This window comes from Entelurus aequoreus, linkage group LG21, assembly GCF_033978785.1.
Source record: "Entelurus aequoreus isolate RoL-2023_Sb linkage group LG21, RoL_Eaeq_v1.1, whole genome shotgun sequence".
Lineage (NCBI taxonomy): Eukaryota > Metazoa > Chordata > Actinopteri > Syngnathiformes > Syngnathidae > Entelurus > Entelurus aequoreus.
In genome coordinates this window covers 34918803-34945799 of record NC_084751.1, presented here as the reverse complement: position 1 = coordinate 34945799, position 26997 = coordinate 34918803, and the positions used below count along the sequence as shown (strand labels likewise).

At 39.0% G+C, this 26997-nt stretch overlaps 1 protein-coding gene across 1 annotated transcript in view; it reads left to right on the top strand.

Moving 5' to 3' along the window:
• The window catches only part of LOC133638619 (uncharacterized), a 92214-nt gene that overhangs the window by 22881 nt on the left and 42336 nt on the right, over nucleotides 1-26997 (top strand). The window contains exons 5-8 of the mRNA XM_062031409.1: nucleotides 17172-17648; nucleotides 17707-17843; nucleotides 20152-20196; nucleotides 24559-24678. Coding sequence (XP_061887393.1) covers nucleotides 17172-17648; nucleotides 17707-17843; nucleotides 20152-20196; nucleotides 24559-24678 — 779 coding nt within the window. The remainder of the gene's footprint in view (nucleotides 1-17171; nucleotides 17649-17706; nucleotides 17844-20151; nucleotides 20197-24558; nucleotides 24679-26997) is intronic.

The window sequence follows — 26997 nt, the reverse complement described above, 5'->3', positions numbered from 1 at the left end:
AGAAACAGGGCAGCGTTAATGCTGAGCTCAGCACAGTCACAACAGAAAGTCAGACAGAGAACACATCAAGCTTTGTGCGCGTAACGAGAAATATCTGCTTAAACTTTTCTAGTGACAGGAACATTTTTGACAATTACTTTTTTACATATTTTCTAAATTAACACACTTTTGCTGTCATTCAATTTTCCAGGTCAATCAACTGCTGCTTGCAAGATTCAGCCAGTCGAAGAGTTTTTGCATACCTGTGTCTTGGCGAGATTTACGGACCTTGTCGTTTGAGTTAGAAGCACGTTTTCATTGTCTGTCTGTCTCTGTGTGTGTGTGTGTGTGTGTGTGTGTGTGTGTGTGTGTGTGTGTGTGTGTGTGTGTGTGTGTGTGTGTGTGTGTGTGTGTGTGTGTGTGTGTGTGTGTGTTCGTTCGTTCTGGTATTGCTACCCTTCTTGAGACATCTACAAGGAAAAGTGCCTTCCATATGAGGACCGGTGAACAAGTTAGGACCGAAATCATGGTCCCAATACGGAAAACCATTGCATCTGATAGAGAGCCAAATACTAGAGTCTGTGAACATTGCTCCAAAGTCAGGATTTTTTTGTTGATTTAATGTGGATAAAACGGAATCCATCCTGTTTGGGTCCCACATCAACCTTAAGAAAGTCAATGACTTCACTATAAAAGTGGGTGACATTGTTATCACCAGGAAAGATGAGGTCACCTACCTAGGTTCCATTCTAGAGGCTAATCTTTCCTGTGATAAAATGGCAACCAAGGTAATCAGAAAGGTTAACCAACGAACGAGATTTCTCTACAGAATCTCCTCTCTGGTCAACAAAAGCACCATGAGGATTCTGGCGGGAACTCTCGTTCAACCCTTTTTCGATTACGCATGCACCTCCTGGTACCCTAGCACCTCCAAAACCCTCAAATCTAAACTCCAAACATCTCAGAACAAGCTAGTCAGGTTACTTCTAGACCTCCACCCCAGATCCCACCTCACTCCTACCCACTTCTCCAAAGTGGGCTGGCTCAAGGTGGAGGACAGGGTTAAACAACTTGCACTGAGCCTAGTCTATAAAATCCACTACACCTCCCTGATACCGAAGTACATGTCAAACTACTTCCTTAACGTAAATGACCGCCATAACCACAACACCAGGGGGAGCTCCACTAACCACGTTAAACCCAAATTCCAAACTAACAAAGGTCTTAACTCATTCTCTTTCTATGCCACATCAATGTGGAATGCGCTCCCAACAGGTATAAAAGAAAGGGCATCTCTATCCTCCTTCAAAACCGCAATAAAAGTTCACCTCCAGGCAGCTACAACCCTAAACTAACACCCTCCCCGGATTGCTAATAATCAAATGCTAATAATCAAATGTAAACAATCAAATGCAGATACTTTTTCCTATGCCTTCTGATCTCTCTCTCTCCCTCTCTCTCTCTCTCTCTCTCTCTCTCTCTCTCTCTCTCTCTCTCTCTCTCTCTCTCTCTCTCTCTCTCTCTATGTCCACTACTTGCTGTCCATATCCTACCCCCCCGCCCCCTCCACACCCCTGATTGTAAATAATGTAAATAATTCAATGTGATTATCTTGTGTGATGACTGTATTATGATGATAGTATATATCTGTATCATGAATCAATTTAAGTGGACCCCGACTTAAACAAGTTGAAAAACGTATTCGGGTGTTACCATTTAGTGGTCAATTGTACGGAATATGTACTTCACTGTGCAACCTACTAATAAAAGTCTCAATCAATCAATCAATCAATCAATGGATACAAAAGTAAACATTGACAGGTGCAAAGGCAGCATTATATGATAAAACAAGACGGCAGCTAAAGAAGGACTTCCCTATTCGACTGTCCATTGCACCGGTCGCCCTCCAAGGTTTCTCATTTTTATCCCATTGGGTTGAGTTTTTTCTTGCCCTGATGTGGCATCTGAGCCGAGGATGTCGTTGTGGCTTGTGCAGCCCTTTGAGACAGTCGTGATTTAGGGCTATATAAGTAAACATTGATTGATTGATATCCATCCCCGAAAGAACCCGCCAGGTGAAGAGCTGATTTCACGACTTCCGGTGCTGACGTAAGACAACCCGCGTCCCAAATGTGACCAAAGGATGAACAAATACACTACGGTACTAAGACTATAGTGGCCATTAACAGTGAGCTTCTACAGCTGGGTTGCCCAAAGTGCGGCACAGGGGCCATCTGTGGTCCGTGACTCGTTTGTCACAAAAAATAGAGATCTCATTTGCACTCCTGGTGGTGAAAACTATCAAAATTAGGTTGGTCCCAAAAAGGAGGGATTTTTCAAATTGACTGCGTGTCGGTTTTAAAAGTGCTGCTCCTCTCGTCAACATATGAAATAACAAGTGTGTGTAAGAAATTGAAATGCGCCCCCTTTCGTCAAAATTAATTTAAAAAAAAAAATACATATGCATATAGAGACATACTGTAATAACTTGAAGTAAATAATGAAGATTAAAAACAAATTACAAACAAAAAATAAAAAATAACTAAAAGCTTATCTTTTTGTATTTGCATAGTATGTATATATTATTAATGGTGTCAATACAAATATTTATATATCTAGAATTTCGTCCTCAAGAGGTAGGAATTTATCGGAGGTCTCAAGAAGGTAACACATACAAGTGTGTGTGTGTGTGTGTGTGTGTGTGTGTGTGTGTGTGTGTGTGTGTGTGTGTGTGTGTGTGTGTGTGTGTGTGTGTGTTCTTGCCTACAGCCCTTTGTCAGGTTGTGGGCCTCCATAGGGTTCTCATAGGGCTCGTAGCAGTGGGTGAGTCAGGTGTACTTGCAGACAGACTGCTGAGGAGACTGACACTGACGGAGGGACACAGTAATAACCGTTAATGTAGTCCAGGTGTAGCCGACTAACATTCAAATGGCCTGAGGTTATGCAACGGTTTACAGTTGTGTTATATATCATCATGTATCAAGTCGTTTTTTGTTTTTTTTAAATCTCTAAAAACTGTTCAGTGGTAAGTTTTTCGTTGGCAACCCGTTCCAAAAGGTCGAACAAAAAAATCGTACAGATACTGAAATACATTTTCCCATGAGAAATAACCAAAATCAAAGAACAGATAATACATAACATAAAAAGTAATGCCAAGAACAGGGGTCCAGGGAGCCGCTCTAGGGGGCCTCTTCCAGAGATGTGTGAAAATTGAAATTGTTTTTTTGTTTCTTTTAATATATTTTCTATAGATCTCACTCGGTCGGAATTGGTAGCATAAAAACCTGATCAAATCAATCCTATTTGCAAATGTTTTGCTAAAAACTCACTCCTGTTACTTTCAGTCCAGTGTCTCAAATGATATCTTCTTTGGCAGCTTAGTCACAGATGACCATGCTAATTTACGCTCTTGTGTCAGACACTTATTTCGATTTGATGTTTAATTTTTTATTTAATTTATTTTTAATTTTTTTAAATTTTGTAATGGTACTTTAATTATTATTAATAGTTTTTTGTTTTTTATTTAAATAGTTTTGTCATCCTATTTTAGTCAATTATTAGTAATATATTTTCAGTTTTAATGAGTGTTGTAATTATACAATGCACATATTTAATTATAATTTTCACATTTTAACTTGATGTTTTGTTGATACGGTACATTCATGTTTGTTGACAACGCCTAGCATGGCTGTACAAGCCAATTCTTGAGTGACAGTCCCTTGTTGCACTTAGTGCAAACATGTGTAGAGACTTCATCCCGCTCCTGCTGTGCGATGGTATTTGCAGTACGTTTCCTCAAATGATTAATCTTCAGCAATACAACCCTTTTCTAAAAATGTTGGATGAATACATATTTTGAGTAGATCAATATGTGTATTATTAGATTTGGAGTTGCAAAACGTGTAAGTTTATTTTGAGAGCATTACAGCAAGCAAATACATGAGGTCGTTTTAATGATGTGGAAGGTAAAGTGCTGAGAGACACATTGGGGGAAAAAAAACAGGGCATATGGCGAGCATAGTTCATAAGATCATATCTGATCCTACAAGTCATTAAGTTTGACAGAATGATGGAGCTTTTAGAATGAATGAGGGGAACGCTGACGTGTGTGTGTGTGTGACAGGTGCATAGATATGAATGTGAAGAAGTGAGACAGACATGTTGTGTAGGTGGAACATAATATAATGATTTGTTTATTTTTGAGGAAGTGTTTGTTTTTTAAATACAGCCGTGGTCAAAAGTTTACATACACTTGTAAAGAACATACACTACCGTTCAAAAGTTTGGGGTCACCCAAACAATTTTGTGGAATAGCCTTCATTTCTAAGAACAAGAATAGTTTCAGATGAAAGTTCTCTTTTTCTGGCCATTTTGAGCGTTTAATTGACCCCACAAATGTGATGCTCCAGAAACTCAATCTGCTCTAAGGAAGGTCAGTTTTGTAGCTTCTGTAACGAGCTAAACTGTTTTCAGATGTGTGAACATGATTGCACAAGGGTTTTCTAATCATCAATTAGCCTTCAGAGCCAATGAGCAAACACATTGTACCATTAGAACACTGGAGTGATAGTTGCTGGAAATGGGCCTCTATACACCTATGTAGATATTGCACCAAAAACCAGACATTTGCAGCTAGAATAGTCATTTATCACATTAGCAATGTATAGAGTGTATTTCTTTAAAGTTAAGACTAGTTTAAAGTTATCTTCATTGAAAAGTACAGTGCTTTTCCTTCAAAAATAAGGACATTTCAATGTGACCCCAAACTTTTGAACGGTACTGTAATTTTATGGATGTCTTGAGTTTCCAATACTCTTATTTTTGTGTGATAGAGTGATTGGAGCACATACTTGTTTGTCACAAAAAAACATTCATGAAGTTTGGTTCTTTTATGAATTTATTATGGGTCTACGGAAAATGTGACCAAATCTGCTGGGTCAAAAGTATACATACAGCAATGTTAATATTTGGTTACATGTCCCTTGGCAAGTTTCACTGCAATAAGGCGCTTTTGGTAGCCATCCACAAGCTTCTGGCAAGATTCTGGTTGAATTGTTGACCACTCCTCTTGACAAAATTGGTGCAGTTCAGCTAAATGTGTTGGTTTTCTGACATGGACTTGTTTCTTCAGTATTGTCCACACGTTTAAGCCATTCTAAAACCTTAATTATAGCCTGAGTTTGCCATTTCTTTACCACTTTTTATGTGTGTTTGGGGTCATTGTCCTGTTGGAACACCCAACTGCGCCCAAGACCCAACCTCCGAGCTGATGATTTTAGGTTGTCCTGAAGAATTTGGAGGTAATCCTCCTTTGTCATTGTCCCATTTACTCTCTGTAAAGCACCAGTTCCATTGGCAGCAAAACGGGCCCAGAGCAAAATACTACCACCACCGTGCTTGACGATAGGTATGGTGTTCCTGGGATTAAAGGCCTCACCTGTTATGATCCGCTGCCCGGATCACGTTCTGTTGGTTTTTGGACTCCCTCAGTTTCTGTTTTTGTGCACCCCTGAGTTTGTTTTCTGTTTCCATGGGTGCTTATTGTTTCCACCTGTCTCTGATTGGTGTTCCGGACGCTCCCCTGTTTCCCGAGCACTAATCAGAGCACTATTTATTCCACCCTTTTCCGGTCAGTCAGTCTGGCTTCCTAATTTGCCTTATGCAACAGCTGACGACAGTATTGATTCCTGCTTTGTATACTAGCTTCCACGCTAGGTTCTTTTGTTCGCTAGCTCCCACGTTAGCCCCCCTTAGTTTTTGCCTTCCGTGCTATGAGCACGTTTTTGTTTGTTCCCGTCTGATTTATTTCTAAAATAAATCATTTCCTACCTGCACGCCGTGTCCGAAGTCCGTCTGCATCCTGGGAGAACGAACCCCGCATCATCATGCGACCCGGTCGTCACATCACCTTTTCTCCTCCAAAAATATTGCTGGGTATTGTGGCCAAATAGCTAAATTTTTGTTTTCATCTGACATCACATGGACAAAGATAAGACCTTCTGGAGGAAAGTTCTGTGGTCAGATGAAACAAAAATTGAATTTGCCAAGGGACATGTAACCAAATATTAACATTGCTGTACGTATACTTTTGACCCAGCAGATTTGGTCTCATTTTTAGTAGACCCATAATAAATTCATAAAAGAACCAAACTTCATGAATGTTTGAGTTGTAGAAATTATTGGAAACTCAAGACAGCCATGACGTTATGTTCTTTACAAGTGTATGTAAACTTTTGACCACGACTGTAACTTCCTGATTACTATGCAGATGTTTATAGGACCACGAAATAAAGACAACACTCTCCTTGGAGAACAAAGAACACAACAAACATAAATAATCCCATACATTTAAAGTTCACAATCAAAATGAGGTAGCAACAAAATTTAAAAAAAACATTTGGGATGTTTTCGAAGCGAGCACTAGATCCTTGAGAAGGTGACTGAAGAGAGCTTCAAGTGAAAACAAAGAGTCTTCTATGCATCCTAATTCTGAACCACAGCCAAGCAGCACAGTCTACTTCTAAAACTGAAACTGGATCTGTTTATAGTCCAAGTTCCTAATCGCTTATCTCGCCTGTCAGATTTCCAACATGGAAGCACTATATTATTAACTACAGTATAAAGGAAACCTTTATAATCTGCTAATTTATCAACCAGGAATCTAGGGAATTTTAAGAACAGTTCCCTGCATAAAATGTGCCCCAGTGAGCATAGACCCCTAAAATACACGATTACACCTCATACACGCATGACACTGTGCAGGTCCTGAGTTGGGTTGGGTATCTTTTGAAATTGGACGAGTTTCGTTCCAGGTTCTTTTTTTGATTCTGGTTCCAAACAATTCTCGAAGAGGCAGTGCCCAAAATTTACGAGAGGATAAAGAAAAAGAAGGAGCTTATTGACTATGGCCTGGACTGCAATAGCGGATGCGTGTAAATTTATGCAGATCCCAAATACAAAACCCAAAACCAGTGAAGTTGGCACGTCTTTACAGTCTATTCAATTGAATATAAGTTGAAAAGGATTTGCAAATCATTGTCTTCTGTTTTTATTTACGAATTACACAACGTGCCAACTTCACTGGTTTTGAGTTTTGTACACAACCGGAAGTATTAAGTAAGAAAAGTTGCTTTTGCACAATATTGCGAAACAAAACGCCAGATAATGTCGCCTAATAGGTGCCATTTTGAGGTCCTTATACACACACCATAATTATATCTCTGTGTTGCAGCACAGTATGTCTAACTATGGTAGCAATAATTATCTGAGTTCCATCAAGCTGTGCGGCTTTGTAGCTTGCCAAAGTCATACTAAAACATTTTTGACTGATTTTTCAGCACCGTGTTTAATGTTCTATATTCTCAATGAAACATCAAAGTTTGGTGTTGCTTGCTTATGGGTGCTTGCTAGCTTTATTCTTTGAACAGGAGTAGTCAGACTTCAGTCCACACCTATACGAGTTATGTATAAAGACAATGTGACCAACTGGGTTTCTAGCGATCTTCTCAATGATTGGTCAAAAGGCATTCACGTGACTACAGGGCGCCATGACTGCTACCAACTTTGAGCTGAAAAGTCATCGTTTTTTTGTGATTGTTGGTCCAAAGCTAATGAAAATGTTGGCAAAATGAGGGTAATGAGTTCATTTTTTTGGTAGGTTTTTTTTACGTTTATTGAGCCTTCGAGTGCGTGTTAGAGTGCCTTCTGGTCACGGAACACTGCAGGAATGTAGCAGCAGAGTGTGTCAAATACAGAATAAATGCATGTTGCATTGTAGGTTTATGAGCTGGAGTATGTGTACATATATATATATATATATATATATATATATATATATATATATATATATATATATATATATATATATATATATATATATATATATACAGTATGCATATTATTTTGGTTTATTTCGTCAGAAAGACTAACGTCAAAGTGACCGCAATTTTTGACATATACAGTCCAGAAATACAAATAAATACTGGGTGTGTCCAATATATATATATATATATATATATATATATATATATATATATATATATATATATATATATATATATATATATATATATATATATATATATATATATATATATATATATATATATATATATATATATATATATATATATATATATATATATATATATATATATATATATATATATATATATATATATATATATATATATTATTCAATCGCAATTATTTGTTCTTTTTTTTTTTTTTTTACATTTGTTTATTGAATTTTTTGACATATACTGTCTAGAAATACAATTAAATACTCGGTGTGTCAAAGAAAAAAAATCTATTTTAATTAATTAGTTGCATTAATTATTATTATTTATTTTTTTTAAACATTTGTTTATTGAAATTTTGACATATACAGTCCAGAAATACAATTTAATACTAGGTGTGTCAAAAAAAAAATCGATTTTGATTAATCAATCGCGATTATTTGTTCTTTTTTTTTTCTTTTTTAAACATTTGTTTATTTAATGTTTGACATATACAGTCCAGAAATACAATTTAATACCAGGTGTGTAAAAAAAAATCGATTTTGATTAATCAATCGCGATTATTTGTTCTTTTTTTTTTTTTTACATTTGTTTATTGAATTTTTGACATATACAGTCCAGAAATACAATCAAATACTCGGTCTGTCAAAAAAAAAATCGAATTTAATTAATCAATCGTGATTATTTCTTCTTTTTTTTTTTTAAACATTTGTTTATTGAATTTTTGGCATATACAGTCCAAAAATACAATTAAATACTAGGTGTGTCAAAAAAAATAAAACATTTCTGGGTAGCAGTCGTGGCACCTGCTGTTTAGTTGACCACACTCTCATTATACACTGGTATCTCTTATGTGTGACTGCCATCTACTGGTCACACTAATCATAACACCATGAACCAAATACAATTGCGTCGAGGTCGATAAGCACAACCAAAATTAATACGTACATTCGGTGCTTGTGTGTCGATTTTTGAGAAATACAAAAGAATTTAAGTGCACCTTATAGTCCAAAAAATACGGTGGTATTGAACAAGTAATATATGGTAAATAATGAAGTAGTAGTAATATTGTACAAGTAATACTGTATATTTTAAGTAATGCAGAAGTAGTGATATGAACTATACTAAGCTATTTATTAAAATCCATCTGGAATGGACTTATTTTGTATATAAGTTGAAGTGAATTGAGTGCAGCTGGGATAGGCTCCAGCACCCCCGCAACCTTGAGAGGGACAAAACGGTAGAAAATGGATGAATGGATGAATTAGTACTTTGTTTTCAGGCGACATCCAGTGTTCACAATAATTTATGAAGTTAAGCTCATTGAATAATGCGGCCCCCTTTGTTACTGGATACGTTCCAATAAGTCTCTGAGACTTTGCATTAAATGTGTAAGTAATATGCAGATATAATTATTTGATACTCGTTTTGTATTGACAAATGTGCTGTTTTAGACTGCGATATTGTTCAATGTAAGGATACAAATCATGTATGTTTAACTGGTGTGCTATTGTGTGCTTAGCTGTTGTGTAGCTGCTAGCTCCTGGTGGCCTGTAGCCTACCATGTTTACCTTTCGTAAATGACTATTTTTGCACAAGAAAACACACTGCAGGACTTTTTATTGGAGATTTCACAACCACTTATAATCCCATACTTGTTTTCTTTGTTGCTCATCTCAGACAAATATCTGATAAAAAAATATCGAAGTTAGAACATCCCTAGATTTTAATGCAGAAAATGTCTCCGATTTTTCGGCATCAAAATCTTTCTGTATTTTGCACAGCTGACAGCCTTTACAGGGTTGGATAGCATACCTTGCGAGATGAATCCTGCATGTCTTCTGATGTTCTCATACTCCAAGTGAAAGCAGCTGACTGTGTTTCAAGTTCACTGTTAATAAATATTACAGATTTTGTTTCATGTTCACTCCCTGCATATGTTTTTCTGCAGCTGCGAGTACTTGGCGTTGGTGCTCGATTATATGTCTGTACTTTTGCATCCTTTCATCCTTTGATGTGTCTGAGGTCCAGAGGGTCTTAAAACTAGTGGATCTTGGTAAATCTGCAGGTCCTGACAAACTTGAGCCCTTTTTTTCTGAAGTCAGCCATTGGTTTTATTGCAAAACCGCTTATGCATATTTTTAATCTTTCCTTGTCTAGTAACAAGATTCCTAACATATGGAAACCTGCCTTTGTTTTACCTTTGTTGAAAGGAGGTGATCCCACAGCTGTTATCAACTACGGACCCATCTCTAAATTAGCGGAAGTTCTTGAAAAGTTTGTTAGCGAACAACTTAAATAATTTTTAGACAACCATGGTCTTCTATCACAACATCAGTCAGGCTTTAGGAAACGTCACAGCACAATAACTGCTGCCATTAATGTTGTGAATGACATTATTGGAGCATTGGACTGCAATAAGTATTGTGCAGCTCCATAGGCGCCGAGCTACATTTCTGCCAGTGGGTGCTCGGTGTGTGTGTATTAGTGTTGTCCCAATACCAATATTTTGGTACCGGTACTTTTCTAAATAAAGGGGACCACAAAATCTGTCATTATTGGCTTTTTTTTTTTTTTTTTTTTTTTGGGTACATTAAACATATGTTTCTTATTGTAATTCAGTCCTTAAATAAAATAGTGAACATACTAGACAACTTGTCTTTTAGTAGTAAGTAAACAAACAAAGGCTCCTAATTAGTCTGCTGACGTATGCAGTAACATATTGTGTCATTTATCATTCTGTTATTTTGTCTACATTATGAGGGACAAACCATTCAAATGAATTATTAATCTACTTGTTCATTTACTGTTATTATCTGCTTACTTTGTGTTTTAACATGTTCTATCTACACTTCTGTTAAAATGTAATAATCACTTATTCTTCTGTTGTTTGATAATTTACATTAGTTTTGGATGATACCACAAATGTAGGTATTGATCCGATACCAAGTAGTTACAGGATCATACATTGGTCATATTCAAAGTCCTCATGTGTCCAGGGACATATTTCCTGAGTTTATAAACATAATATAAATAAACTAAAAAAAACGAAAAAAGATTTTGTGATGTTAAAAAATATCGATGTAATCATAGTAGTATCGACTAGATACGCTATTGTACGTGGTATCATTACAGTGGATGTTAAGTGTAGATCCACCAATTGTGTTTGTTTATATTGTAGCGTCCCGGAAGAGTTGGTGCTGCAGGGGATTCTGGGAATTTGTTATGTAGTGTTTATGTTGTGTTGCGGTGCAAATATTCTTCCATACTGTGTTTGCCGTTGTTGTTTAGTGTGGTTTCACTATATGGCACATGTTTATGACAGTTTTGGCACTGTTCATACGGCCACTTTTAGTGTGACATGTATGGCTGTTGACTAAGTATGCATTTTCATTCTCTCGTGTATAGAGTGTTCAAAGTCAAGATTATTGTGTCATTAGTTCATTATCGAGGACAATTGAATCTTGAATAGACTTTGTTAATCATAGACTATATGATTTGTGACTTATGTATTATGCGAAACGGACCAAACTTGACACAAAATTAACAAAATTGGTTTATCAAAAATCATTTTAAAGATTTTAGGTTGCCATCAATCCAACGTGGGTGCTCGGGCCCCAAAGCACCCACGGGATCGGCGCCTATGTGCAGCTCTATTTATTGACCTGTCAAAGGCGTTTGACACGGTCAACAACACGATTTTACCAGATAGATTGCACAGGATTGGCGTTTCTCGGCATGCTGTGAACTGGTTTTCTAATTACCTTTCTGATAGAACACAATGTGTCCAGTTTGCTGGGTCTTCTTCAGCTTTCCTCCCTGTGTTAAAGACCGTAACACAGGGTTCAATATTAGGACCGCTGTTGTTCTCCATTTACGTGAACGATCTTTGTGATAAAATATCAGATGCCGCGTTCCATTTCTATGCAGATGATGCGGTCAAACACTATATTGCCAAAAGTATTTGGCCACCCATCCAAATGATCAGAATCAGGTGTCCTAATCACTTGGCCCGGCCAAAGGTGTATAAGATCAAGCACTTAGGCATGGAGACTGTTTCTAAAGTCAGTGATTTCCAGCGTGGCACTGTCATAGGATGCCACCTGTGCAACAAATCCAGTTGTGAAATTTCCTCGCTCCTAAAAATTCCAAAGTCAACTGTCGGCTTTATTATAAGAAAATGGAAGAGTTTGGGAACAACAGCAACTCAGCCACCAAGTGCTAGGCCACATAAACTGACAGAGGGGTCAGCGGATGCTGAAGTGCATAGTGCAAAGAGGTCGCCGACTTTCTGCACAGTCAGTTGCTACAGAGCACCAAACTTCATGTGACCTTCCAATTAGCCCACGTACAGTACGCAGAGAGCTTCATGGAATGGGTTTCCATGGCAGAGCAGCTGCATCTAAGACATACATCACCAAGTCCAATGCAAAGCGTGGGATGCAGTGGTGTAAAGCACGTCGCCACTGGACTCTAGAGCAGTGGACACGCCTTCTCTAGAGTGATGAATCACGCTTTTCCATCTGGCAATCTGATGGACGAGTCTGGGTTTGGAGGTTGCCAGGAGAATGTTACATTTCGGCCTGCATTGTGCCGAGTGTGAAATTTGGTGGAGGAGGAATTATGGTGTGGGGTTGTTTTTCAAGAGTTGGGCTTAGCCCCTTAGTTCCAGTGAAAGGAAATTTGAATGCTCCAGGATACCAAAACATTTTGGACAATTCCATGCTCCCAACCTTGTGGGAACAGTTTGGAGCGGGCCCCTTCCTCTTCCAACATGACTGTGCACCAGTGCACAAAGCAAGGTCCATAAAGACATGGATGACAGAGTCTGGTGTGGATGAACTTGACTGACCTGAACCCGATAGAACACCTTTGGGATGAATTACAACGGCGACTGAGAGCCGGGCCTTCTCGACCAACATCAGTGTGTGACCTCACCAATGCGCTTTTGGAAGAATGGTCGAAAATTCCTATAAACACACTCCGCAACCTTGTGGACAGTCTTCCCAGAAGAGTTGAAGTTGTAATAGCTGCAAAAGGTGGACTGATATCATATTGAACCCTATGGGTTAGGAATGGGATGGCACTTCAAGTTCATATGTGAGTCAAGGCAGGTGGCCAAATACTTTTGGCAATGTAGTGTATTTTGTTCATCCGCCTCTGCAGTGCAAACCCTTAAACTCTCGCAGTCTGCTTTTGATGTCGTTCAGTCCCAGCTGACCCAACTTAGGCTAGTGCTAAATGCAGACAAATCTAAGGTGACGTCATTCTCAAATGGCAAAAAATACCTAAAATATTGACTACTCATGGGGTGGAGCTTGAGTTGGTCACAACATATAAGGACTTAGGAATTATTATTGATGAGAGATTGTCTTTTAAAGCACACATAAAAAAGCTTGTCTCTAAGCCTAAAATTAAATTGGGTTTCTTTTTCAGATATACTGTAAGTCTTTTCCCCCCCTAAAAGTTAGGAAACATCTGATCTCCTTTACTTGGTTATGGAGACTTGCTTTTTATGAATGCACCTGGAACTTACTTGTAAAAACTAGACACTGTATATCACTGTGCCTTACATTTTATTACTGGTTGTGAAAAGCTTGTCTACCACTGCACTTTGTATGCAAAGGCAAACTGTCCATTTTTAACTGCCCGAAGACTTCCTCGATGCATAGTTTTTATATATAACTGTCTTCTTGGACTTGCCCCCTACCTATCTGTGGTCCTTTGTGTGTAGAGACTCCAGTCATTACAGCCTACGCTCACAGGATGTCCTCCACATGTTGGTTCCTAGAGCCAACACAGAACTTGGTAAAAAAAAAAAAAAGCCTTCAGTTATGCTGCTCCCTGGTCATGGAATGACATCCAGACAAAAAAGATCTGAGGCTACCAGAATGGATCACTTTGGGGGAGTTTAAGTCCATTTTAAAAGATCGAGAAACCAGTTCTCTTGGGCAATGTACTTGCTTTTAAGTTTAATTATTACTTAATCGTTTTAAATTATTTATGACCTGTTAGGGTATGACTGCTGTTCTGTTATATTGTCTTGTTGTAATTATTAGTGTAACTTTGTTTGTCAGGTCGCTCTTGAAAAAGAGATTTTAAACTCAATTAGTTTTTACCTGGTTAAATAAAGGACATTGATTGATTGATTGATTGATTGATTGATTGATTGATTGATTGATTGATTGATTGATTGATTGATTGTGTGTGAGCATGTGCATGCGAGTGTGTTTGTAAATGAGATACAAATCAAAAGTTGTTTCTCTTGTTTTGATGTATGGACTTGGATTTAAGTGTCAGCTTGCCCTATGTCAGTCAACTGTGAAGGTGAAGGTGACGGAAGTCATGTCCAAAATCTTTCCGGGGCCCCATTTGCAGCCCACAACTTGTATTTTATTGGCTCGTATTAAACTGGAAAAGTAACATTAAACAATGCCTGTATCAAAATAATGATTAGGGCCATTCTGAAGATTGTGTACAACAAGAACGTTAAGTACAGTATGTTAAAAATCGGATATACCATCGCAGCACTGTAATTAGCTAAGCATACACTTTACAGCGGGCGGCATGACTCAGATGGTAGAGCAGTTGTCTCGAAACTAGAGGGTTTCTGGTTCGAATCCAGCTTCGGTCATTGTAGTCACTGCCGTTGTGTCCTTGGGCAAGACACTTTACGCACCTTACCCCCCATTGCCGCTCACACTGGTGTATGAATGTGAATAAATGGTGGTGGTTGGAGAGGCTGTCGGCGCAACTCTGGGTAACGTGCTTTGAGTCACTAGGGAAAAAAAGCTTTATTGGGACAAGCGGTAGAATTGGATGGATGGATGGAATTCTAACTATTTAGTAACGCTTCTGCTATGTAAAATGTATTAATAATATACAATTCCCCTGCAAAATTTTAATTGGTCTGCTATTTGTTTTAAAGCTGAAGCCAGTGGTTTTGCGCAGTTGTTTTGAAAGGTAAAATGAAACAAAAGTTTAAAAAAAAGTTAGTATGCTAACTACCTTGCTAACATGCTAACGGTAGCATACTAAGAAAGAAACAGTTAGCATACCTACAACATGACTCTAGGTAAGAAAATCCATAATTTTTAGTTTTAAACTTACACAATTCTAGAATAACAGTAGCAAGCAAACAGGGCAACAGTCAACTTTTTTTTTTAACAAGGGTGCCCAGTATCAAAATCCAGGATTTTTAGGTTCAAACGTACAAAATTTGCTAAGCATAAAATAACAGTATGCTAACAGTAGAATACTTACATGGTAACAGTTAGCATTCTTGCGAGATGGCACCCAGTATCAAAATCCTAGATTTTTAACATATGGAATTAGCTAAATTGCTGGTAAAAGACATGATATCATGCTAACATTAGCATGCTAACAGTTAACATTTTTACAAGATAGGGCTTAGTATCAAAATCCATGACTCAGAAAAACACCAGTTTACAAAGTCCTTATTTCCACAATTTTCTTAAATCGGGTTGTCCCGATACCAATTATTTGGTACCGGTACCAAAAAATATATAGATACTTTTCGATACTTTTCCAAATAAAGGGAAGTACGAAAAATGTCAGTATTGGCTTTATTTTAATCAATCCAAAAAACATATGTTTCCTACATGCACTCAAATAACAATTTTACAAGGTTAAACTATATATTAAGGGGCATTAACACATTTTCTTGGGGCACTCAAAGAACAATTTACAATTTTCCATAATACATATAGCCTGCCATAATCAAGGATTAGATTAGAATATAATAAAAAGCTTTATTGACATTACATTAAATGCTTGATGATATATGGTTGCCAATCCTGGTCTGTGCTTTATGAAAAATACAAAATATTAATAAGCACTAAAACAAAACTATTGATAAATGTACACAGATAAGCAATGTAGCAGGTGAAACACACATTTATTAAAGATAAAACACAAATTGTAGGAATTTGTAGCAGGGTTTGGTGGTAGCGGGGGGTGTATATTGTAGCGTCCCGGAAGAGTTAGTGCTGCAAGGGATTCTGGGTATTTGTTATGTTGTGTTTATGTTGTGTTACGGTTCGGATGTTCTCCCGAAATGTGTTTGTCATTATTGTTTGGTGTGGGTTTACAGTGTGGCGCATATTTGTAATAGTGTTAAAGTTGTTTATACGGCCACCCTCGGTGTGACCTGTATGGCTGTTGATCAAGTATGCCTTGCAGTCACTCATGTGTGTGTATAAACAGCATATATTATGTGACTGTTGTTTGAATGGAGGAAAAGCGAACATGACGACAGGTTGTAGAGGACGCCAAAGACAGTGTCTTTAAGGCACGCCCCCGATATTGTTGTCCGGGTGGAAATCGGGAGAAATTCGGGAGAATGGTTGCCCCGGGAGATTTTCGGGAGGGGCACTGAAATTCGGGAGTCCCCCAGGAAAATCGGGAGGGTTGGCAAGTATGGTTGTCTGTCTATCTGTGTTGGCACTGTGATGAGGTGGCGACTGCAGCTGCAGAGTGCAGCTGAGATAGGCGCCAGCACCCCCCGCGACCCCAAAAGGGACAAGCGGTACAAGATGGAAGGATGGATGTATATATATATGTACATATATATATATATATATATATATATATATATATATATGTACATATATATATATATATGTACATATATATATATATATATATATATATATATATATATATATATATATATATATATATATATATATATATATATATATATATATATATATATATATATATATATATATATATATATATATATATATATATATATGTGTGTGTGTAGATATATATATTTATATATACATGTATATATATGTATGTATATATATATATATATATAAAAATATATATATATATATATATATATATATATATATATATATATATATATATACACATATATATATATATATATATATATACATATATATATATATATATATATATATATATATATATATATATATATATATATATATGTGTGTGTGTAGATATATATATTTCCAAGGTTTGTAGGTTTAAAGATTACAAATTTACCTTAAATGCTAACATTGTATGCTAATATGGGATCAAGCAAAGCACCCACTCACCAGATGTGTCGCAGGCCCATAATAATGATAATTGTAACAAATGTCTCACCATCCATGTTTTTGTTTAATTTCTTAGCAAAGCGAGCTGTGGCGACGAGGAGGTTTTCGAGAAGACGGGGCTGTGCCCTCACGGACCAATCGTAGAGGTGTAGCGAGTGTCGTGGACGAAGACACAGACTTGTTGGACCTGATCTCACCAATTGGTGGACGAGTCAATCCTTCGTGGAATCGACTTAAGGGAAATCAGAAGGAGAAGCTTGGCGTGCCTTCGAAGCATTTGGATGACAACATAACTGTCGATAAAAAGGTGGACTCCGGTTGGGGGACTTCATCAACATTCCCAGGGAAACCCTCCGATGACGTCATCATTCTCGACACAGGAAATAACTCCAAAAAGTCTTTTGTGGATTTGACTTCTCCGCCTAAGCTCCCCCTCGATCCTGAGGCCCACGTTGACTCGACTTCACAAAGGGAGGACACTGATGAACGGTCCAGCTTTGTCTTACCTTCATCTCATGTGATCGACCAGAGTCCACCAGTCAGCCATGGACATGTCAGACACATCAGCACACGGAACACCACTGACATCCACCATATTCATAAGCGTAAAGGAGAACTACCAAAAAGGAGCCAATCTGGAATTATCACCATCGTATCTAAAGATGGAGATCTGGTCCTCGGCTCCGATGGCAAGCTGTATCGTCTCAAACCTGGACCACCGGGCGTTATGGGTCCTCCCGGGCAGGAAGTAAGTGTTTGTCAGAATGCTGCTACTTTCTTTATGGCATAGCCAAAACATTATAATGTCTTTGTGAAACCGTATCCACATAAGAATGATACATTTTTCTTGACATTTTAGACATTTCTCCACATGCTAACTCTGTTTTTAGTGCTTGTGGAAGACTTTTTGAAAAACTCTGGCTGGGAAGTTTCTGAAACTCAACCATGACAAGTGAACCATAAATGATAGGCATGTACAAAACCCCAAACCAGTGAAGTTGGCACGTTGTGTAATTCGTAAATAAAAACAGAATACAATGATTTGCAAATCCTTTTCAACTTATATTCAATTGAATAGACTGCAAAAACAAGATATTTAATATTCGAACTGAGAAACTACTTTTTTTTTTTCAAATAATCATTAACTTAGAATTTAATGGCAGCAACACATTGCAAAAAAGTTGGCACAGGGGCATTTTTACCACTGTGTTACATGGCCTTTCCTTTTAACAACACTCAGTAAACGTTTGGGAACTGAGGAGACCAATTTTTGAAGCTTTTCAGGTGGAATTATTCCCCATTCTTGCTTGATGTACAGCTTAAGTTGTTCAACAGTCCGGGGGTCTCAGTTTCAGCTTCATAATGCACCACACATTTTCAATGGGAGACAGGTCTGGACTACAGGCAGGCCAGTCTAGTACCCGCACTCTTTTACTATGAAGCCACGCTGTTGTAACACGTGGCTTGGCATTGTCTTGCTGAAATAAGCAGGGGCGCCCATGATAAGGTTGCTTGGATGGCAACATATGTTGCTCCAAAACCTGTATGTACCTTTCAGCATTAGTGGCACCTTCACAGATGTGTAAGTTACCCATGTCTTGGGCACTAATACACCCCCATACTATCACAGATGCTGGCTTTTCAACTTTGCGCCTATAACAATCCAGATTATTCTTTTCCTCTTTGTTCCGGAGGACACGACGTCCACAGTTTCCAAAAACAATTTGAAATGTGGACTCGTCAGACCACAGAACACTTTTCCACTTTGCATTAGTCCATCTTAGATGAGCTCGGGCCCAGCAAAGCCGGCAGCATTTCTGGGTGTTGTTGATAAAAGGCTTTGGCTTCACATAGTAGAGTATTAACTTGCACTTACAGATGTAGCGACAAACTGTAGTTACTGACAGTGGTTTTCTGAAGTGTTCCTGAGCCCATGTGCTGATATCCTTTACACACCAATGTCGGTTTTTGATGCAGTACCGTACTGCCTGAGGGATACGGGCATTCAATGTTGGTTTTCAGCCTTGCTGCTTACATGCAGTGATTTCTCCAGATTCTCTGAACCTTTTGATGATATTATGATGGTGAAATCCCTATTTTCTTTGCAATACCTGGTTGAGAAATGTTGTTCTTAAACAATTTGCTCACGCCCTCGCCCTAGTGACCCTCGTCATATCCTTGTTTATGAATGACTGAGCATGGAAGCTGCTTTTATACCCAATCATAATAATAATAATAATAATAATAATGGATTAGATTTTATATCGCGCTTTTCTATTATTACATACTCAAAGCGCTCACAGAGAAGTGGGAACCCATCATTCATTCACACCTGGTGGTGGTAAGCTACATTTGTAGCCACAGCTGCTCTGGGGTAGACTGATGGAAGCGAGGCTGCCAGTTTGCGCCTACGGCCCCTACGACCACCACCTATCATTCATTCACCAGTGTGAGCGGCACCGGGGACAAGGGTGAAGTGTCCTGCCCAAGGACACAACGGCAGCGATTTTGGATGTCCAGAAGCGGGGAGCGAACCTGCAACCCTCAGGTTTCTGGCACGGCTGCTCTACCCACTACGCCATACCGCCCCTTATCATGGCACCCACCTGTTCCCAATTAGCTTGTTCACCTGTGGGATGTTCCAAATAAGTGTTTGATGAGCATTCCTCAACTTCCTGAGTCGTTTTCCAGTTTGAATGTTAAATATCTTGTCTTTGCAGTCTATTCAATTGAATAAGAGTGCAAAAGGATTTTCAAATCATTGTATTCTGTTTTTATTTCTGATTTACACAAGGTGCCAACTTCACTGGTTTTGGGTTTTGTAGATCTGGCCCTTTTCCACCAAATGTTCATGAACTTTAAGTAACTGGAACGGTTAGTTCCTTGAACTGTAGTTTCCTGCGGACCCGCGTTGTTTACGTTTGACAGCATTTCACAATTCTTGGTAGTAGGGATTTAACAGGAAACTGGAGTAGGGGTTGACAACATGATTTCGATATGCTGCACTTGAAATTCTTTAGATTTTAACCTTCTTCACCATATTTCCTCATTTTTAGGGCTTCCCTGGAGAACCTGGCGTGCTTGGGTTCAAAGGTGATAAGGTGAGAAAAACTTGTTCGGATTACCTTCGACAAATTAATCAACATAATTCATGATGAAGAACATAACTAATCTTACAACTCTAAACTTCTGTCCTTTGCTATTGACCTGACTTATGTAATACAGTCATGGTCAAAAATTTACATACACTTATAAAGAACATAATTTCATGGGTGTCTTGAGTTTCCAATTTCTACAACTCTTATTTTTTTGTGATAGAGTGATTGGAGCACATACTTGTTGGTCACAAAAAACATTCATGAAGTTTAGTTATTTTATGAATTTATTATGGGTCTACTGAAAATGTGACCAAATCTGCTGGGTCAAAAGCAGTGTTGGGTTAGTTACTGAAAACCAGTAACTAGTTACAGTTACTAGTTACTTTATTTCAAAAGTAACTCAGTTACTAACTCAGTTACTTACACCAAAAAGTAATGCGTTACTGTGAAAAGTAACTATTTAGTTACTTCTTTTATTCTTCTTTTTTTTAAAGCTCCCATTAATGCCCTTTTAGCCTTCATTTCAGTACTGTTATTGCACTGGAGAATATTACAATCTGTTGATCAACTTGACATGCATTTTTATTTTCCTTTTAACATATTTAATGAAAAACAGTGCAACATAAAAAGGCATTTATCCTTTCTTTAAACTTGGATTAATTAATTTAAAAAAAAACTTAAAGTGCAACATAAGAAGGCACATCATCTTCCTTGAAACATAGATAGTGAAATAAAGCCTGACATCTGGAGTGATAATGCTGTCTTCCACACTTGGAGCCATGGGTTGTAGAATCCTTGTTTTCAGTGGCAGGATCATTGACACAGATGGTGAAGTTTCAGTGCTCAGTAGAGATGTAACCGTTTTGAGGGGTTTAAGCACCTGGAGGACCTCCTCTGCAACTCTCACATCATCATCAGACAGGGTGATTATGTCTTTTACATTTGTTTTCAGGGTCTTGTGGGTCAATGCAGAGTATATAGCTGCCTGCTGCTCCAACATATCATAAGTGGAGTTCCACCTCGTTGGGACTTCATGTATGAGCTTTATGAGTAGGCAGCCCAAGCTGTTGTGCTTGGGTGGAAGTAGGAAACCACCTTCCTGATCCTCCCAAGGAGGTGCTCCATCCTATTGACTGAGATTCCCTTCTAGGATGCTGTCACGCCAAATTTCTTCCCTCTACAAAAACCTTCCCTCCCCCATTTACTTCCGTGGTCATGTTTCCTCTTACGTCATTGACAGCGATCGATAGCACTTCAGCTTTGACTGCCCGTCGCTGGAAGGATACTTCGTCTTTGACAGCTGTTGGAATCTGAAGAAATCGATTTTTTATTTTTTTTTGTACAGGCGCAAAACAGGACAGTCGCGTGCAGGTTAAGGACCCCCGGCAACTTTGTGATTTTATTGGACGCAGCCCCAGAAGTAAATGGGGGAGGGAAGGTTTTTGTAGAGGGAAGAAATTTGGCGTGACAATGCCAAATTCACTACATGTGCAAAGCACCCTACCAGGGCTGGCCCGTGGCATAGGCCGTATAGGCAAATGCTAAGGGCGCCGTCCATCAGGGGGCGCCACGCCAGTGCCACAAATGTTGGAGAAAAAAAAAAAAAAAAAGTTGGTACTATTATTTCTAAATACAAAAAATAATCCCACGTTAATTAAAATGCAAAGTAAAGCCTATTTAATAGAAATATTATTTGTTACAACATTACCACATCCCCCCCCCCTCCCATCCCCCCGCACGGTGCGCCCCCTCCCTTCCCATATCATGACTCTTACCACATCAAAAAATCAACACAAGATGTCAAAACAGCCAAAACTGTCAGGTGCCCAGGGAAGAAAAAAGAGAAAAGAAGAGGAGAAACGAGAAAAAGACAGAGGTAGCAGGTAGGTAACGTTAGCCTACATGAAATTATTGGACAGTGGACAGCACCCACCCTGGCTCTGACCTGTTCCACCTGCTGCCCTCTGGGAAGCGCTACAGGTGCATTAAAACCAAGACGAACAGGCTAAAAAACAGCTTCTTCCCCAGGGCCATAACCACCCTGAACAGACTTCTCCCTTGACCCTCATAACTGCCTTCTCTTCGGTGCAATAACCCATTCCACCAACCACCCTGTTTCATGTAGATATTCATGTACATATTCATTTCACCCTCTGTATAGAGTGTACACTTGTTTTATCGCACTGTATGGAATGGCCTCAATCTCGTTACCCTGCGTAATGACAATAAAGCTGATTCTGATTCTGATTCTGATTCTGATTTGTCTGTTACAGAATGTGATAGTAACCTGGCTTTTTAGCATTAAGCTAATGTTACATGATTCGGCAATTGCTAATCAATAAATAGCTAGTTCTGTTTTAACGTCGGGTTAAGATTGTGGAGGGGGCTAAATTGGTATGGAAAATAATAATGTAACGTTAGGTAATTACAGTACTCCCACCTTACATTCCTCAGGGACATTTGTATTAGATCTTTTAAGCAGGTGTTTTTTGTTTACATTGTTATTGCCTTCTGGTTAGCTAATGTTTGCCCTGCAGGTAATAGTCACTTTTCCACCCCATTATATATTAGGTATAGTTGTAAGCCTAGTTGTTAAAGTGCACATCATTAATGTTAATTAAGCACAATCACATGAGAGGCAATTCTGTTTTTTAATTTGAGCACTGCTGTGATTCGGTTAAAGATAATCATAACATAACATTCTCATATAATATGTTAATTTGCTTTCTTTAAGTAAAAAAAAAGGTCAAAGACAAAGCTATTCAGTTTCTTGTGAGTATATACACTTCACTGCTGATGTGAGGGGGGGGGCGGGGGGGGCGCCACCTAAAATCTTGCCTAGGGCGCCAGATTGGTTAGGGCCAGGCCTGCACCCTACCTGTGGTCCCAGTCCTGCCTCATTCACTGCAATTATTGGACTTCTGGCATTATCACGTGAGACTGGGATATCTTTATCTTCCATTCATCCACTGCTTGTGTCAGTACCTGCGCAAGGTGACTCTCGTAGAGGGGGCGTGTCTTCTCATCTCCCAGTCTGCTGTGATGAAGTGAGCGCTTATCGTCACATAGTTCCCCTGAATGTCCACCCGATGATGATGCTCGGGATAGTTCATCCACAACTTTTTTCTTCTCCTGCTCATAAAGACCTGGCACAATCTTAGCGCTGAAGTGGGTGCGCGACGCGATGTCGTAACGTGGCTCAAGCACGTTCAGCATGTGTTTAAAACCTTCGTTTTGCACAACCGAGTTTGCACCTATAAACACACCGATTAAATGGCGCGGGGCGTTCAAGCTCTTCCGTTACTCCGCTCGCCATGACCACGCTGTGTGTGGACTGAACGTGCGAACAACTTTTTTTTTTGTTTCATATATCAAAACGCGGATCACGTGTGTCCCTCCCCTCCAGACACACACACAGAGTGCGCCTCTTTTCTTCTCTCCGGCTTGTGACAGAGGAAGAATCAGAAGGACGACACTGCAGTGCTGCAATAAAACACACTCAGATCTTCTGTTTCTAGCCGATACTACATAAAAAATAACGTAAAATAACGCAGTAACTCATCATGTAGTAACGGTAACTGAGTTACTGAATATAAAAAATAACGCGTTAGATTACTAATTACCGCCGAAACTAACGGCGTTACACTAACGCGTTAGTGCGTTAGTCCCAACACTGGTCAAAAGTATACAGACAGCAATGTTAATATTTGGTTACATGTCCTTTGGCAAGTTTCACTGCAATAAGGCGCTTTTGGTAGCCATCCACAAGCTTCTGACAAGCTTCTGGTTGAATTTTTGACCACTCCTCTTGACAAAATTGGTGCAGTTCAGCTAAATTTGTTGGTTTTCTGACATGGACTTGTTTCTTCAGCATTGTCCACACGTTTAAGTCAGGACTTTGGGAAGGCCATTCTAAAACCTTAATTCTAGCCGTATTTAGCCATTCCTTTACCACTTTTGACGTGTGTTAGGCGTCATTGGCAGCAAAACAGGCCCAGAGCATAATACCACCAGCAAAGTGCTTGATGGTAGGCATGGTGTTCCTGGGATTAAAAACCTCACTTGTTCTCCTCCAAACATATTGCTGGGTATTGTGGCCAAACAGTTACATTTTTGTTTCATCTGACCACATAGACCCATAATAAATTCATAAAAAAACAATCTTCATGAATGGTTTTTGTGCTCCAATCACTCTATCACAAAAAAATAAGAGTTGTAGAAATGATTGGAAACTCAAGACAGCAATGACATTATGTCCTTCACAAGTGTACGTAAACTTTTGACCACGACTGTAAGTCATTCCTGCTTCATGAAACCATGTTGTATCAAGGCTGTACTGAATACACTGAATTGTGATGTATAAAGGGTAAGATTGGCCCTGAAGGGAGTCCAGGAAAAAGGGGTGAGCAAGGACCTGCAGGACCACCAGGTCTACCAAGCCTTTACCTTTGGAGGAACACTGCTGATGAATGGGCTTCCTTCCAGGTATGATACACACCTAGCATACTTCATTACCGTACTCAATGTACTCTTTGTCTAAACTGAGGTTCAAACACAACTTGTGTTTTCCACACATGTCACACGTCCATCATGTTTAATGTCTTAATATTGCTTAAACATTTTAATAACATATGTACCGTATTTTTCAGACTATAAGGCACACTTAAAATCCTTTAATTTTCTCAAAAATTGACAGTGCGCCTTATAACCCGGTGCACTTAATGTACGGAATAAATCTGGTTGTGCTTACCGACCTCGAAGCAATTTTATTCGGTACATGGTGTAATGATAAGTGTGACCAGAGATACATGTAGACTGCAATATGACGCCAGTAAATAACACCAAAACTTTAAATGTTCCATTGAAAATAAAGAACATTACACACAGTGATCAAAAATATGTCTAAATGTTTTAGCACGACTTTGAAGCCGCACCGCTTGATGGATTGTCGGCGCATTACGGCTACCGTAGTCAGAGATACAAGTATTACTATGGTGTATGTATAAGGACCGCTAAATGGCAACCATTAGCAGACATATTATCTGCCGTTTTGTTTCACAATATTATGCAAAACCAACTTTTCTTACCTTCTGGTACCTGCTGATGTGTATTTGAGATCTGCATAAGCCCTGAAAATTTGCACAAGTCCGCCACTGTAGTCCGTGACGATGCCGTAGTCGTTGATGAACACAAACACACTACATTGATTGTGCTCTCTATTTTGCTCATTTACCAGACTTAATCCATAATCTCAATCGATCATCTTTGTGTGCTATCAAGTTTGCCTTTGTAGAAGGCTAAGCAAGCTACACAACAACTTGAGCTAACATTGCTATCTAACATTCACACATTTCTAACTGACTGTTATTACTTACCGTTTCATTGTCTCCTCCATTACCATAAAGAGTGGGCACTGGTTACGCCATTTAAAGTAGTTTTTCGGAAAATCCATCTTTTTGTGAAAGGACTTTTCTTTGCACACATTCACAGTTGAAGGCACATTGCCACAAAGTATGAAGTTAAAAGTGAAGCACTTTTTACTTCAGAGGAGGCTGAAAGTTTGTGTAGAGACTTGTGGTGGTTAACGCAAACCAGACAACATTTTCTTTCACTGGGTTTCAGCTGAGATAGGCACCGAAAGGGACAAGCGGTAGAAAACGGATGGATGGATGGATGCTTTCATTCAAGTTTTTTCATATGCAAACCTTTAGCAGATTAGACTTTAGTGCGTGCAAGAAGACATCTGTCCACGTCTACTTGGTCTTTATACGATGACATCAGCCACATGTTGCAGAAGACACCCCCGAGTATGTTAGAGGGACGAGGAGCCCTTTCCTAAGCATAAAAGGAATGGACCAGAAAAACGAGTCTGGTAGGGTTTTGTGGTTTACGAAACATACTTTGAACTTCACCCCCAAGAGGCCTGTCGGTGACGGAGTCAGGAAATTAATTGCAGAACATCTCATCTCAGATCCTTCATCATTTGGCTCATAGAAGGTTGAATTGAGGCAACTGAACTGCAGATAAGATTTTTTTTGTCAAACACTTCATTTAATCTCCATACTAATGATGGTTCTTTGCTCAAAATATTGCATAGATTTTTGCTATAAAGACTTATCTTTATTCTACTTTCTGGCTGCTTCTTCTTTGTTTTGAGAGGTGAAGTTGTTAGGTGCAAATGAATCCGTCATTACTATCAATCAATCAATTAATGTTTATTTATATAGCCCTAAATCACAAGTCCAAACCAAAGACATGCACCTGGGGATAGGTTGATTGGCAACACTAAAAATTGGCCCTAGTGTGTGAATGTGAGTGTGAATATTGTTTGTCTATCTGTGTTGGCCCTGTGATGAGGTGGCGACTTGTCCAGGGTGTACCCCGCCTCCCGCCCGATTGTAGCTGAGATAGGCTCCAGCGCCCCCCGCGACCCCGAAGGGAATAAGCGGTAGAAAATGGATGGATGGATGGAAATCACAAGTGTCTCAAAGGGCTGCACAAGCCACAACGACATCCTCAGTTCAGATCCCACATAAGGCCAAGGAAAAACTCACAACCCAGTGGGATGTCAATGTGAATGACTATGAGAAACTTTGGAGAGGACCGCAGATGTGGGTGACCCCGTCCCCCCCACCCCCCCGGCCCCCAACCCCCCCCTAGGGGAGACCAGATGCAATGGACGTCGAGTGGGTCTAGCATAATATTGTGAAAGTCCAGTCCATAATAACATAAAAACAAAGTTAACCTTTGTGCATTCACGCACAACATAAAACTTTTGGTGGACAAAATGAGACAAAGAAAGAG